Source organism: Triplophysa rosa, linkage group LG9 (assembly GCF_024868665.1).
Source record: "Triplophysa rosa linkage group LG9, Trosa_1v2, whole genome shotgun sequence".
Lineage (NCBI taxonomy): Eukaryota > Metazoa > Chordata > Actinopteri > Cypriniformes > Nemacheilidae > Triplophysa > Triplophysa rosa.
The window spans coordinates 3,337,083-3,352,173 of NC_079898.1; the positions used below are offsets into that span (position 1 = coordinate 3,337,083).

Here is a 15,091-nt window from a genome sequence, read left to right on the forward strand (position 1 = left end):
ACACACAGACATAAACACACACATAGACATAGACACACACACAGATGCGCACGCACGCACACACACACGTACACAGACAAGTACGCACACACACAGACACGCACGTACAGTGTGAGCGCACATTTAAGATAAAGGAGAGAGAAGCACAGGTCAAATATAACAGACTATAAATTCCTATATGCAATATTAATTAAGTAAAACTTTAACATTCTAATTCTAAAGCAGCCCCCCGGCCAGGCAAATAGTGCAAAAGAACAGTATGCAAATGGTGGCGAGGAACCCAAAACTCTAATCGAAAAAAAAAACTCAGGAGAACCCAGGCCCAACCAGGGGATTCCAGTTCCCCTCTGGCAAAAGCTGCTGCCTCTGCACAAGCTCCACAGAGCTTGCACAACAAGGCTAAATAAAAATAAATAAACTTACTAATAAGGTAATTTATAGTTTTAAGATTATCATTAATAATCTAATAGCATTTGAAATTTTGTGGTGAAGACGTGTCAAGTGACCGCGTCCTTCTTTATCCAGCTCTATCATCTCAGCTCTTGTCAGGTCGCCATTTTCTTCAGTGCATTTTTACAGAGCCTCAATACAAATTATAACGGAACGGAACGCAGTGGAGTCTTAAAGTAAAAATGAGCTGGTATTTTTGCAACTGCAATATAAAAGGTACAGGATATTACAGCCGCGCATTTTTCATTTATATGACGTACAAAATAATGTGAGCTCAAAAATGACTTAATCGTTAATGTTTTTTAAAGTCTGAGAAAGTTTTTTATCATTTAGATTTTTTGAACAAGCTCATGCAGACAAACCACTTAATAAAAGACAACACATAATCACTTAGGTCGGTGTATGTTCATAATGTTCATGTTGTTTATAATGTTTTTGTTCAGGAATAAATCAGTAAATGCTCGGTCAAGTGATGCCTGTTAAAAGTAAAGCGGGTGTCTGCAGAGAAACTCGCGCTTCTCCGTTGTGTGGAACAAAAAGGCTTAATTGTTTTAAAGGTTGCTGAGCGATCAAGTTTATTCAAGCCATTTGTATTTTTGTGTTGATAATTTTTGATATTGTGATGAATTTTAATTTGGATTAATTTCAAACTTTAAAACTGCATTAAAGCAGACAACGCTATTCTCTCGTCTTGAGATTCAGTTTGATGATTAGGACGTACATGCATGATTTTGCTTAATAGAGCCTACCAATAGTTTTTTTTAGTTTTCGAATAATTGACAAACTCGCTCAACTCTTGTTTCCTGGCAATTGTATAACAATTTTCCGTGATCATCGCTCTGAAAGGAATTAATGATGTACAACTCACAATGACGGGTGAATATCCGATATGTCTGCTTACATGGCAGACGCAACTGCACGTATTTCCACATATGATTGAGGCCTGAAACCGGAATCCATGTGCTTTTTTCCTGCTTACACGGTCATGGGTCATATCCGATCTGTGCCACATTGGAGGAGAAAATCGGAATTGGGTCACTTGATACATGAGGTGTAAATGCGGCCAAAGCGTAAAGTGTACTGTCTTTAAAGTGTATTTAAACCACATCTTTAAACAACTAAATTATTGTATGCTACTTTTTTCTTTATCTTAACAATAGGGTTGGGTATCGAGAACTGGTTTCATTTTAGAACCGGGGATTCGATAGGCGCGCATTTTGGTTCTGTTTTCGATTCCTGACTTTTTCAGTCACTTGTGAACGAGTGTAATACATGTGGTACACGTGTGGTATTAGCCTGTATTCTGCAGGCTATTGATTTCCTTCCGCTTTATCATCAGCATTAAATAACCCTCTTACAACCACGCATATTACGTCTTTGTGGGGCAAGGGCACTGATAGATGTAGAGATGCACCGATTGCAATTTTATTTGCCGATTCCCGATTTCCCGATTTTATTACAAGTGAAACCTGCCGATTCCGCATCACGAGCAACAGAAGATCGGCTTGGAATCGGCGAGATGTGAGACTGACCGGCCGGTCACCGGTCGGGCCGATCATACGAAAAACCGGCCGATTCCGGTCTCTGGCCGGTCAATCGGTGCACCTCTATAGATAAGCGCATGACTGAAGGAGGGGAGACAAAATGGAGTCGTTTGTTCTATCAACTCCGCCGTCAGTAAAAGATTTAAAACGAAATGTCCATGTAAGATTTCGCTACCTTTCTCTTTTCAGTTCTGGTTTTCCTGGTTCATGAGCGATTTAGCCAGTGTTGCCAACTATTTTCAATTAAAAGTAGCTAAAGCCTGCCTGAAAAGTCGCTAAATGTCATCGGATGACGCCACGTGCTAATTTGCATATCATTGACGTCATCACGTGACAAGCTAAGCGCTTTCGGTCTGCTTCATATCTCTACTCTCTGAGCTGTCGTATGCAGTATTATATTAAAACAATACACCCAAATGTACAATAAATAGGTTCTTAATAACTTATTTTTCTGTTTCTGTTGGCAGACAATAAAAACGATGTAATGGTGAGTGAACTCGACCGTTTAAAACTACACACCAGCAGTCACTTTCGTTCATGTTTATGCGTCCATACAGTCATCGCATTTTAAATCATAAATGCTCAAACAAGACCAATAAGTGTTTCTTGGAAACACTGTTTGTACATGCGTATCTCATTCACGCGTCAGTGTGGTCTGAACTGAATGTGCTGCTTCTCCCTGCTGCTCACTGAACAGAGTAGACACAGAGAGAGGCAGTGCTGCGCTGGGAAAGCAAAAACTCACTGGGCAATAGAAGTGAAGCGGAATGTTTTGCTAAGTCGCCAAGGCTTATTCAGAAAGTAGCTAGATTTGTCGCTAGTCACTTTTTGAAACATAAGTCGATAAAGTTCTTTGAAAAGTCGCCAAGTTGGCAACACTGGCTTCAGCAGTCTTAGGCCAACCTCAAATGCTCTCACTGGATGAGACATGTGGTGAGGCCATTCCCCAGCCAGTACCGATCAACATCCCACCCCTTCTGTGACTCATGGTTTGTCTGCACCTTTCAGAGCCAGTGATCGACGGACTTTCGAAATAAAATAATACTTCAAAAAAAAACTGCGTTAATGTACGACAAAATAATTGTCAACCTTAATTAATTAATGCATTAACACAATAATAACGTGTTAACTTTCCCAGCCCTAGTTTAAACAATTTAAACGAATCATTCAAACCTCACTGAACCACAAAAAAAAATATGGAATGTGAATGAGCTTTGCTCATTTAGAAAGACTGATAAATTCAGTTGGCTCTTGTGGGCTACAAATGATAAAAGCTTAAATTTAATTTTAAAGATATAGTTAAAAATTCTATCATCATTTACTCACCCTCAAGTTGTTTCAAACCTGAATAAATTTCTTAAACACAAAGAAAGATATTTGGGACGAATGTTAGCAATCTTCAGTTCTGGGACATCATCCACTAACAACAGTGTTCTTTGAACTCAAAATTAGATGTTATGAAGAATTTAGGAAAACAAACAGTTCTGGGGCACTTTTGACTACCATTTAATTTTTTCTACATAGTAGTCAATGATGTTCCAGAACTGAAAATTGCTAACATTCTTCCAAATATCTTTCTCTGTGTTCATCAAAACAAAGTAATGTATACAGGTATGAAATTACACGAAGGTGAGTAAATAATGACATAATTTTTATTTTTGGGTGAACTATCTAACATGAAATGCTTAGCTTTGTCATAACTTAGACCTCGCAAATAATAGTGCAATTGAATAAAATAAGCGAAGACGACACAAGTATATACAAGCAGCACACTGGTTCCAGATAAACAATGACGCTCAAAACTGCTCTGTTACACCCAGCTAATATTACAACAACATATCTTGGTTCTAACAAACAGAAAAGACAATGTTACTCACATGCTGATCCGAATCAAAGCAACCTCCTCTCGGATGATTTTTAATACGATCTTTCTTTCCAACGTCTCCCTGCTGGAAAGTATCTCTGCTAAAAGCCTTCACCATAGTACCGCAGGTCCTAAGCGTCACTGCTGGAAAGTCTTTATAATGGTAACGAAGGTCCTAGCTCCTGCCTGACTTTAATCCTACTTTTTACACTTAAAATTGACAGACCCTTTATTTTTATGCAATGAATAAGACATTGCTCTCTCTACAGTCTTTCTAATGCCCGATTGCTCTCTTCCCTGCGTCAACATGCGTCTCAGCCGACAACATCTTTTTGTACTGTGTCAGCCACCGTTGTGTTTCGGACAGGAGGGGTGAGCTGAGGACTGAGAGATCGGTTGCAATTCTCAAACTCACCACTAGTGGTCGCTAAAAATCCCACACTGCTGACAAAATGTTATTAAAAATGTGTTGATTGTCTAATCGGTTCTCATGTAGCGCGTCAACAAATTCTACTGTGAGCATGACAAAATTCATTTGATGCTGTAGATAGATACAGCATCAAATCCCAACCGTCCATGTATTGATGTGGTAAAAGTCGATCTTGAAGTTCAAAAAATCTCTCAGACAAAGAAGGTTCAGGTGTCAAGGAGTTAACTTTATTTGATCAGGCCAAACAAAGTGAGATGTCCCCAGTCATCTGAAAACTTAGTGTTTTCCAGTCTGTAGTTATAGTGAAACTTAGGAAAGGAGGTGCTTTCCTAAACCAATCAGGTAAATTCCCTTTATCTTTTATTTTTTATTATCCAATCATTCTTGTCTGCCACTATTATTTTCTAGGCAACAAGGTTTGTATCTAATAGTGGAATGTCGGCCTTCACTTGGTTTTTAAAAATAAGTTTTCCAGTTGGTACCAGTTTTCAGGCCACAAAGTGAACAACATGTTCAACCTTCTGAACTTTATCTAGGTCAGGCCTTAAACAGATCTCAAAGACATCACTGAATTTTATATTGCTGAAATCTGTTCTATACTTGGTTATAATGATTAATATATACTTATATGTTCAAACAACACTCAATCAATGTTTAAGTATACTGATTATGTCATTAAATCATTAAATCATCTTCATATATTCACTTGTATAATAGTTATTGGTCTGATTATTAACACATCTATGGTAATATCATTCCTATGAATACTTCTTATAAGTGGGATGTACAACAGAGCCCAAAAGTGCATATATGCACAAAATAATTCACTTGTATAATAGTTATTGGTCTGATTATTAACACATCTATGGTAATATCATTCCTATGAATACTTCTTAATAGTGGGGTGTACAACAGAGCCCAAAAGTGCATATATGCACAAAATGATCAGAATTATGCCCAAAAGTGCATATATGCACAAAATGATCAGAATTATGCACAATAGTATTGACAAGAAACTTAGTACATGTCATCACAGTCATGACCTGAGGTAACACACAGTTTGAACACAGCACCACCGAATGGTCCATAGATATACAAATTGTTAAATTTGGCATGCAGCATCTAGAGACACTGCTGACAAAAAGTTATTAAAATATTTTTGATTGTCTAATCGGTTGTCATGTAGCGCGTCAACAAATTCTACGGTGAGCACGGCAAAATTGATTTGATGCTTTATCTATCCCAAACTTCCATGTATTGACAAGAAACTTAGTACATGTCATCACAATCATGACCTGAGGTAACACACATTTTCAGCACAGTGCCACCGAATGAACCAGTTACAAATCTTTTTATTTTTGCTTATAACTTTGGTCTAAAATAATGGGGGTGGTCTCATTTGATTCCTTTAGTAATGCAGAGTCGATAGATACCCAATGTTCTTCTGTGTGCCATTGTGGGCATTGCTCGTTTGGAATTTTGTCAAAAAATGCAGTATTTAACGAGCGCAATTGCGAATTACCACAAAACTTGGCATGGTTCAAGGTCAAGTTCTGAGAGGACCTGTAAAGTTATAGGCCAGTGGTAAAGAGAAATAACAAAATTTATTAAAATGCTTATTACATATGAAATATTCATTCATACGAATGATTTACATTCGTATATTTGTTGGCTCAAGCAGAGTACTTTGATACCAGACTTGTCATATTCCACTGTACTTCCTGTCCGCCATATTGAATCCTCCAAAATCCTTTTCCGAAGTCCTATAAAATTGTTCAGATTTGCATTTATGTACAATCTGGAGACAGAACTTAAAAAAAGTTATTAAAAGCATTTTAATTGATCAAATGTTCCTGTATATACAACGTATTGGTTTTCAAAATCTGATCATCTGACATGTCAAAAATATTTCCCTTTGGGCCATTTGATGGGCTTGTCCCCGTATTTGCTGCTTGCTGCTGTATTTATTTAGTTTTTTCCAGTGAACTGGTTAAATCAGTCACACATTAGTCTCAGTCAAAGTGCTTATTTTAAATGACAAGAATAAAAATCTTAATAGAATAAAAGAATAAAAATTCTCTACTGCTCTTTTATGAGTGCATAAAGTGCATTTTGTTGTTAAATTCTGATGACTGTATTATTTCCTAGGGTTAACATTTTTGTAATAATATTTGTAATCTTAACAATAATCCTCATTACTGTAATTCAGTACAAAAAACTGATATACAATGTTTTTAATCCACTTTTTTTAATGTATGCCTTTTGATTTTTGAGGCATAAATGTGACATTCTTGACAGGTTTTTTGTGTGAGATGAATGTTTTATTGTCACAATCTGTTTAGCTTGGAGAATAACGAAAATGATGGGGAGATCGATGATCTACTTGCATACTTCCAACAGCAGCTGACACTAGGAGATGCCACAATGAAGCTGTGTGAGCCTGAGTCAGATACCTCTCAGGTGCATATTTCAGGTAATTTTCACAATGCAGCTCATCTCTTTGGATTTCACAGCCTGTACCAGTTGAACTGAAAGTTTGTCTTTTCATGTCTACAGCTTTGCCCTTTGAGGTCCTCATGTATATCTTCCGCTGGGTGGTGTCATGTGACCTGGACCTCCGAGCCTTAGAGCAGCTTTCCCTGGTGTGCAGGGGATTCTATATCTGTGCAAGGTGAGCTTTCATGGCAAAAGTATTAGTGCTGTTTGTTTTCTAAAGCAAAGGTTAAAGTTATGGATTATTAAGGAATAACTTTATTTAATGCGGAATCACCTGGCATGTTTAAATAACAAAACATGTCAGAGATGTTGTTTGATAAAAAACAGTAAATCAACCTGATGCTGTTCTGGTCCTATAATAATCACTATTGGAACATCTAAAAACGGGTCGGCAACCTTTGCGACCAAAAGAGCCATTTTGGGCCTCTCCCACCAAATAAAATTTGTCTGGAGCCGCAAAATATATGTAACCTTTAAATTACTATAACACAGGTTGTTATGCATGTAAAGTAGTAGTTACCCAGTTGCACCACAAGGAGGCAATATAGTGTGGTTTTTATTGTATTAGATTTTAAGCAATTTATACATTTTTGTATAAGAAGTGGGAGTGTTGCCTGGCAATATGAGAGTAGCGTTACGGTGTTGCACGCGCTACATTATTTAGACTTCAGCTTTTTTCTGTGAACATTTGTTTTGGCTTTTGTTTTTGCACATTTGATGAACAGCCACAAGAGACCGCCTACTCTCCGCATACAGGCATCATGCGTAAACATTATGAGAAGCGCGTTAGCCAGACAGGATTTAAATTATGCCGGCTAAAGACCTAAAAGTTTGGTTTAAAGATGAAAAACGTACTAAGCAGAATGTTTTCTCACCATTCCATTTCTAACACACGCATACAGTGAACAGCGCTGTCTCACATCTGACAAAGCAGAAATAAAACCGCTGCTCCCTGTATGTTTTTTCTGTATTCTCCGGTCGCGCTCATATGTACATTGCATGCACTTACAGTATTTCGTCTATTTGAATGGAATATCTGAATAACCAAATGCATTAACCCAGCTAGGGTCTATGGCTGGGTAAAATGTGTATGCTTTCTCAGATATTTCTTGAAGAAATCAGGACAGAAGTGGTCAAAGGTCAAAAACTTTCGTCCACTTGTGCATCGACCAAAATGCTTCTTATTACCAGGCATAAACAGGGCCTTATAAAGACAGCAGGGGGGCAGAAGAGCCACATGCGGCTCGAGAACCACGGGTTGCATGCCAACCCCTGGTCTAAACAAATCACATTTCAAGACTGAGATTCATACAAAAATAAAAATTCTGTCATAATTTATTCATCCTCATATCATTTAAAACCTGAATATGCCTCTCTTTTCTGTGGAACACAAAATAATATATTTTGAGAAATATATTTTGTTTTTTGTTCAAACAATGGAAGTCAATGTTTTTTGGTTACCAGCGTTCTTTAAAATATCTTCTTTTGTGTTCTGAAAAAGAAAGTTATACAGGTTTGGAATGACAAGAGGACGAGTAAATGATGAAAGAATGTTTATTGTTGGGTGAACTATCCCTTAAAGCTACAACATGTACGATTTTTGTATTAAAATATCCAAAAACCACTAGCAGTGTTAAATATTTTGTTAACGTGTGTACTCAGTGCTTGAAGTGGGAAAAAAAGTTCTGTACTCTCTTGTGCACGTTGCTATATACAAATTATTACCACATTTGTAATTTCTACAACGAAAAACAGTATTTGGACATTGCTGGTAAAACATATTTATTTACTAAAGGCACCATTTGCCAAATAACTGATGTATTAAATCTCATTTTAGGAAGAGCATTACTGGAAACAGTGAATCTCTGGCCACTGTCTGAGTCACAAATCTTATTTATACAAAACCAGATATCTGTTTATTTTTTCAGATCAAATACAAATTTGACCAAACAATAGTCATTTCATTACCTGTAATAAAAGTTCTGAAGTCTATTGAATTCTTCTGTTAAATAAATCCATCATATACACACAGTCATATCTTATGCCTTATATGCTTATGCTTATATATCTGTTGGGTAGCTCCGCGCTAAAGACAATAGATGGAAAGCATTTAATCTTTAGCCAAAAAAGCGTAACTGCTAATGCTAATGCTGTGGCTCCAGCGAAACACAGGAAAGGAGACAGAGGCTAGATTTTTTAAGGGATGTCAATGTAAGTTGTTAGCCGTTACGCTTTCTCCAACTGGAAGTAGGGCTGTGCAAAAATATCGATACATGTAACTATCGCAGTCTTTTTTTTTTTGGTAGTGTATCGATAGTGATACCTCTACTATCTATAATTATACTATAATTTTTTTAAATCATGTCATATACATACGGCCAAAAGTAAGTGGAAGCGAGCATGGCGAAAAATATAAGAACGCTTCGAGCTGATGTGTGGGTGTGCTTTGATTTTCAAAATAAGTAATGGAGTAATGAGTTATATAAAATAATGCTGTTTATAGGCTTCGCAAGTCATGACACAAGTCACTTGGCTACTGCAGTGCATTAGACAAACAGTTTATTAAGAAAAGTAACAATGACATTTATTGATGACCAGCACATTTACAGCACGGATGAAGCAGGGGTTTTATACTGCCCACAGGGCTCTAGAGTGCGACCTTATTTCTCAAAAAGTTAGACAAAAAGTTTATTAAAGGGGTCATATGGCGGAAGTACGTGTTTTTCTGTGTTTTTGGTGTGTTATAAGTTGCCCATGAATGTATTAGACACGTAAAATTGCACAAATGAAAGTGTGGGAACAAAAGATGCATTCTATCTAAAAGGGAATGCTCAACCAGACTTGCCTGAAACGCCTTGTGTAACCACACCCCGGTGAATCTACGTAACTTTGTAACATGATTTGACTAAGACCGCCCAAATCTACACGTAGTTAAGGTGGGCGTAATTGTAAATCTTATTGTATCACCTGTCAGTACAATTGCTTTGGAACCTGATGTTCCGAATATGGTAAGAGGCGTTACATTTCCGTGAAATGCTTGCAGTATTTGACCAATCACTACGCACTGGTGAACTGGCCAATCATAGCACACCTCGCTTTTCAGAGCGATGAGCTTTGTAAAAAATCAGCTCGTTTCAGAGAGGCGGGGCAAAGAGGAGATACAAACATGCACGGCATGTGGAAAATACAACGTTTTTTAAACTTTAAATGGTGTATGCACATTGCGTTACATCTAAAACAAACAATAATATTCGTTTTAGCCGTGCAATATGACTCCTTTAAGAAAAGTAACAATGACATTTATTGTGCTTTCACGGATGTGACACCAGCGCATTTACAGCACGGATGAACCAGGGGGTTTATACTGCCCATGTTCATTGTTTTAACTGTAATGCACCACAACAGCCAACTGACTGTGACGTAACCCACCTTATTCCCCTGTGCTACCCACTTGAGGGGCGCAATCCACAGTTTAGGAACCCAAACCTCAAATCTAAAGGTCCATGCATCTCAAATCATGGCCACTCTGCAGAGGTAAGGGATGTTTTTTCACTTATCCTTACAGAAAACCCCAGGTGGTGCACAGCATGTTGTATTTCTAGCTCTACTTTTTACATTTTCTATTTAAAGTATTGCAATATATCGCAAATTGTATCGTATCGGAATACATACCAATGTATTGTATCGTGACCCATGTGATATGTATCGTATCGGGAGGCACTTGCCAATACACAGCCCTAACTGGAAGTATTACAGACCCTTCCATCTCCCTATAATAAGTGTGTCTGCTAAATGTAAATGTATCTCTGGCTCCGCGCTAATCTCACTGGAAGCATCTTGGGCGTGACTTAAAATGACGCGTCTTCCTGAGGCCAGGGTTAATCGATCTGAGAGTTCAGAGGGCCCAAATTCGACTTCGAGTGCCTTTCCAGACATTTATTTCTGGGTTTGAGGTGGAAATATCCGAAATCCCAGTTGTCTGGAACGAATCATAAACGCTCTCTCCCTGCAGTGAGATTTCATCACTATTAATCACCCACACAATGACACTCTGACTCGGAGTGGTAAAGTACAGGCAACATGTGAGAAGTGCAGGTACGCAAGAAAAAATGAAGGTACGCTAAAGATTAAAATATAGAAGTGCGTACTTGCCCACATCAAGCACTGTGTGTACTTGCATTATCCCAATCGTTTCCAACAATGCTTAAATTCAGAGAAATTCCCCGTCACCTACCTCCTCGTTACATTTCAACATGGCATGTCAATAGCGTCATGTCTGCGTTATCCTTGGTTTCTGGTTTCACTACCAGAGCAGTAACCGCGAGAGATTTGAAAGCAGTACTGTTAGATCACTCTCCTGTAATACTTAACCCTCAACCTCTCCTTGGGGTCAATATGAAAAAATTTTTTTTTCATTTGTAAAACAAAAAAAATCTATAAATCCGGCATAAATCTGAAAATGTACATACAGAAGGCCTGGTACTAGAGCACATATGCTATGCAGAAAAGACATGTTCACGCGCACACACACACACACACACACACACACACCTCCACAAAATCACAAAGCTGACAGTTCAAAATGCACTTACACTCTCTCGCACACACACACACACACACACTCTCTCGCACACACACACACACACATCTGGTTTATTATCTCCGTGGGGACAGTCCATAGCCGTAATGTTTTTTATACTGTACAAACTGTATATTCTATCCCCTATTCCTACCCCTAAACCTAAAGATCGTAGAAAACATTTTGCATTTTTAGATTTAAAAAATATATTGTTCTGTATAATTTATAAGCTTTTTTGCCCATGGGGACCACAGTTTCCCCATGTGTTGGTGTGCATTCAGTTTAGGTCCCCACCGGGATATATAAACATGAACACACATATACTCACACACACACACACCTCCACAGGGGCCAGGGAGATCTTCAGCAGCATGAGTTACAAAGCTGAAGTTTCAAAATGCATCAAAAACTACAAAAATTTGGCTATTTGAAAGAATATTTATTTTTAATCTCTTTTCTAACGTTTATATATACATAAAGTGACTAAATGTATCACAAAAGTTGTGATACGAGCAGTTGGCCACATCCAGTAAAATTAATGGCTCTCTATGGCCCTCCGCTGGTCAAAACATTTTATTTAATTGCTGTAATCCTTTTAGGTTTATCTCTAATCAGCAGATGGCAGAATTATACACCTAAGACCTAGATCAATATCCAGAAAAAACTCAAATTAAATTTGGATAATCATTTAAATGATTTTTTCATAAAAATGTAATATTTCACATTCAAGCTAATAGTATACAGTAGTTGACAGGGCTCTTGACTAACTTTTTGCACTGGTTGCATTGGTGCGCCTAATTTTCCTTCTTAGGTGCACCAGCACAAAAGTTAGTTTTACCAGTTCATTTCTTTTTAAATCGCTGTCCATATAGGCAAAATTGACTTTAAAATGATTAACTAACAATCTGGTCAACATAAAGTTCTTTATTTGAAGCACAATTCTACAAGAAAGGTAACTTACTGAAAAGTGTTGGTGCTTAAAGTGCTTCACTGAACTGAAACTTAAAACATCTCAAGATAAATGGACCAGGGCTTGACATAACCTGGGAGGTTGATGGCTCCGTGTGAGAGCATTGCTTATGATTTTCGGACGGATCAGGCCTTAACTTAACATTATTCACGAAAAAGTTGTCAATCGTTCTTTTCATCTTCTCTCATACATACACTCTGTTTAACTGACGGACCTATAGGCTCCTCACCTCTCTGTCTGACTGCAGCACACGCATTTTCACACGTACACACCAGGTTGCGCTAGACTTTTTTTATTGTCCGTCATTTTGACTGACAGGCTCATCAAAAATCCGTCATAATTATTATATATCATTATTACCCGTCACTATGGTGCAAGGTGGCGTTAGGTGGTAATTGGTATGTTCGTGACGTCATCACGCTGTACTTGCGTCTCGGAACTTGTTGAATTTTAATACAACTGAATGCCCAATAAAGCCATTGTTGTTTATATTCATCTATATATTTATTGTTTTAATGTTTATGTTCATATGTGATTTGATCTGGGAAAACCCAACACATGGTGCAAATTTATATATTACAGTTTTTGATACCAAGCCCTTTTCAAATCAGTTTTTATTTTGCTCATTGTACGTATGTAACAAAAGTTATGGCTGAGGTCGGCTGAAGCGCTAGGATTTTCAGGAACGGAATTTGGAGAAAAACGGGTTTAAAGTGATGAAAATAAAAGCACAACAGTCCAGTATCACAAGTAAAAGTCACTTTAGAGTAGTATAAGACTTACTCTAATAACAATTTAATAAAAAAACATTTCCTAGTGTTGAAGTCTAAAAATACTGTACAAAACCGTTTGAATAAAACGAAAGTAAGGAAAATGGTGCAGGGCACACTTAAAGAACGAGAGCTCTGCCGTTATCAATACACGAGGAAACTAGCAAACATTACGGACAACAACTAATAAGCAGTGAAGCAAGTTTTACCTTGTTTATCATGTGCATAGTGTCTGGACTTTTGATCATCCCTTGTATGTTTTGCGATTGCGGTCCGGCTCGCATGAGCAGCGATAACTCCCGGTGCTGCAGACGGGGAGCTCCGCCATCTCACGAAAACATTGTATGAAAAAAACTTTGCATGCCGTAGTTTACACAGGACTGGCGGGAAATGTGCATTGATCCTCCTTCATTCTTCATGTTATGTAGTTTACTTTGATAGGTGAACTGTCTTTTCCGCATCTCAGCGCGACATCCGACTGGTTTTCTCAGATCGCATCACATGTCTAGTCAGTAACAATGACGGGTGAAAACACGCACGTCCCTTCGCGAGCATATCACGCTCTAATGAAGGGAAACGGGGAGTTACAAATTGCCCTCATTGTAATCCGTCAAAATAGCTGAAGGACGTACGAACGGCCTTCAGATTTTTCCGTCACTGGTAAACATTTTTTGTCAATGACAGAATTTTCGGTTAACACGACCTCTGGTACACACACTTACAGGAAAATCTGGACCACGGCCAATCAGAGGGGCGGTCCGCCCTTCACTATCTCTGATTGGTTTAGACCATGATATGGGCCTAATGTGTGTCTGTTGTTGAATCACAGGGAGACTTTCAGAGTCGCGGAGACTTTTTTTCTCCCTCGAACGGCTGGTCGCACCGGTGCGACCTCAGATTTTTCTTAGTCGCACCATTGAGAAATCAAGTCGCATGTGAGACCAAATTGGTCTAGAGCCCTGGTTGAGGAATGTTGTGGTAAATAGGTACAAAAGTACTTCTCATCTATACATTAATGCTGTGTTTTGGGCGATGTGAAGTAAACAAAAAAAATGATAGTTTTTATTTTAAATTATTAGTTTTATCATTAAAAATGTATATATTTTTTACAATTACTTCATTGATTGTTGGGGTCATACTGACCCCAAATACCAGTAGTGTAAACAGGAAACGAGGACCATATGAGGGTTAAGATACACCAACTGATCTGCACAGCGCCAGATGCAGTTACATGCACCCCATGGCAATACAGTGAGTCTGATGGAAAAATGTGAAGTATAAATGTTGGTGTCATTTTGCAGGGACCCTGAGATTTGGCGGTCTGCCTGTTTGAGAGTGTGGGGGCGGAGCTGCACCAAAATGCTGCCATTTTTATCCTGGAGAGAGATGTTTTTGGAGAGACCACGTGTACGCTTTGATGGTAAGCATCCGTGTTTGATAATGTGCAACTCCTGGACTGTGAAGTATGAAGCACATACAGCACCTAAAAAGGCACCTTTGGTTTAATGCAGGTGTTTACATCAGTAAAACATCATACATCCGTCAGGGTGAAGAGTCTCTTGATGGCTTCTACAGGGCTTGGCACCAGGTAGAGTACTACAGGTGAGCTGTCATCTTTTTTTGTCTCGTAGGACTCAAACTGAAATACTTAAATACTGTCAGGGTTTCACAAAACTTGATGTTTCAGGTACCTGCGCTTCTTCCCTGATGGTCAGGTGATAATGTTGACCACACCCGAAGACCCTTTGGCCACAGTTCCAAGATTGCGCAGCAAGAACCCCAGGTATGTTTCCATTTTTAAATTATGAGCCTAGTTTCTTGTTGCATGCCTTAAAATCTTGAGCGGCTGGTATCATGTCTTTCATTTCCACAGGATTGACTCCACATTGTTTGGCCATTATCGGCTGTCCCAGGATACGGACAATCAAACCAAAGTGTATGTTGTTGTCTCCAAGAGAAAAGAGGAGGTTGGTTTGCCCGTTAAGAAG

At 38.4% G+C, this 15,091-nt stretch overlaps 1 protein-coding gene across 1 annotated transcript in view; it reads left to right on the top strand.

The window, feature by feature from the left end:
* fbxo9 (F-box protein 9) overlaps nucleotides 1–15,091 on the top strand; it is a 51,315-nt gene that overhangs the window by 30,935 nt on the left and 5,289 nt on the right. Inside the window, exons 6-11 of the mRNA XM_057342536.1 lie at nucleotides 6,631–6,761; nucleotides 6,845–6,959; nucleotides 14,405–14,523; nucleotides 14,615–14,705; nucleotides 14,791–14,886; nucleotides 14,977–15,070. Coding sequence (XP_057198519.1) covers nucleotides 6,631–6,761; nucleotides 6,845–6,959; nucleotides 14,405–14,523; nucleotides 14,615–14,705; nucleotides 14,791–14,886; nucleotides 14,977–15,070 — 646 coding nt within the window. The remainder of the gene's footprint in view (nucleotides 1–6,630; nucleotides 6,762–6,844; nucleotides 6,960–14,404; nucleotides 14,524–14,614; nucleotides 14,706–14,790; nucleotides 14,887–14,976; nucleotides 15,071–15,091) is intronic.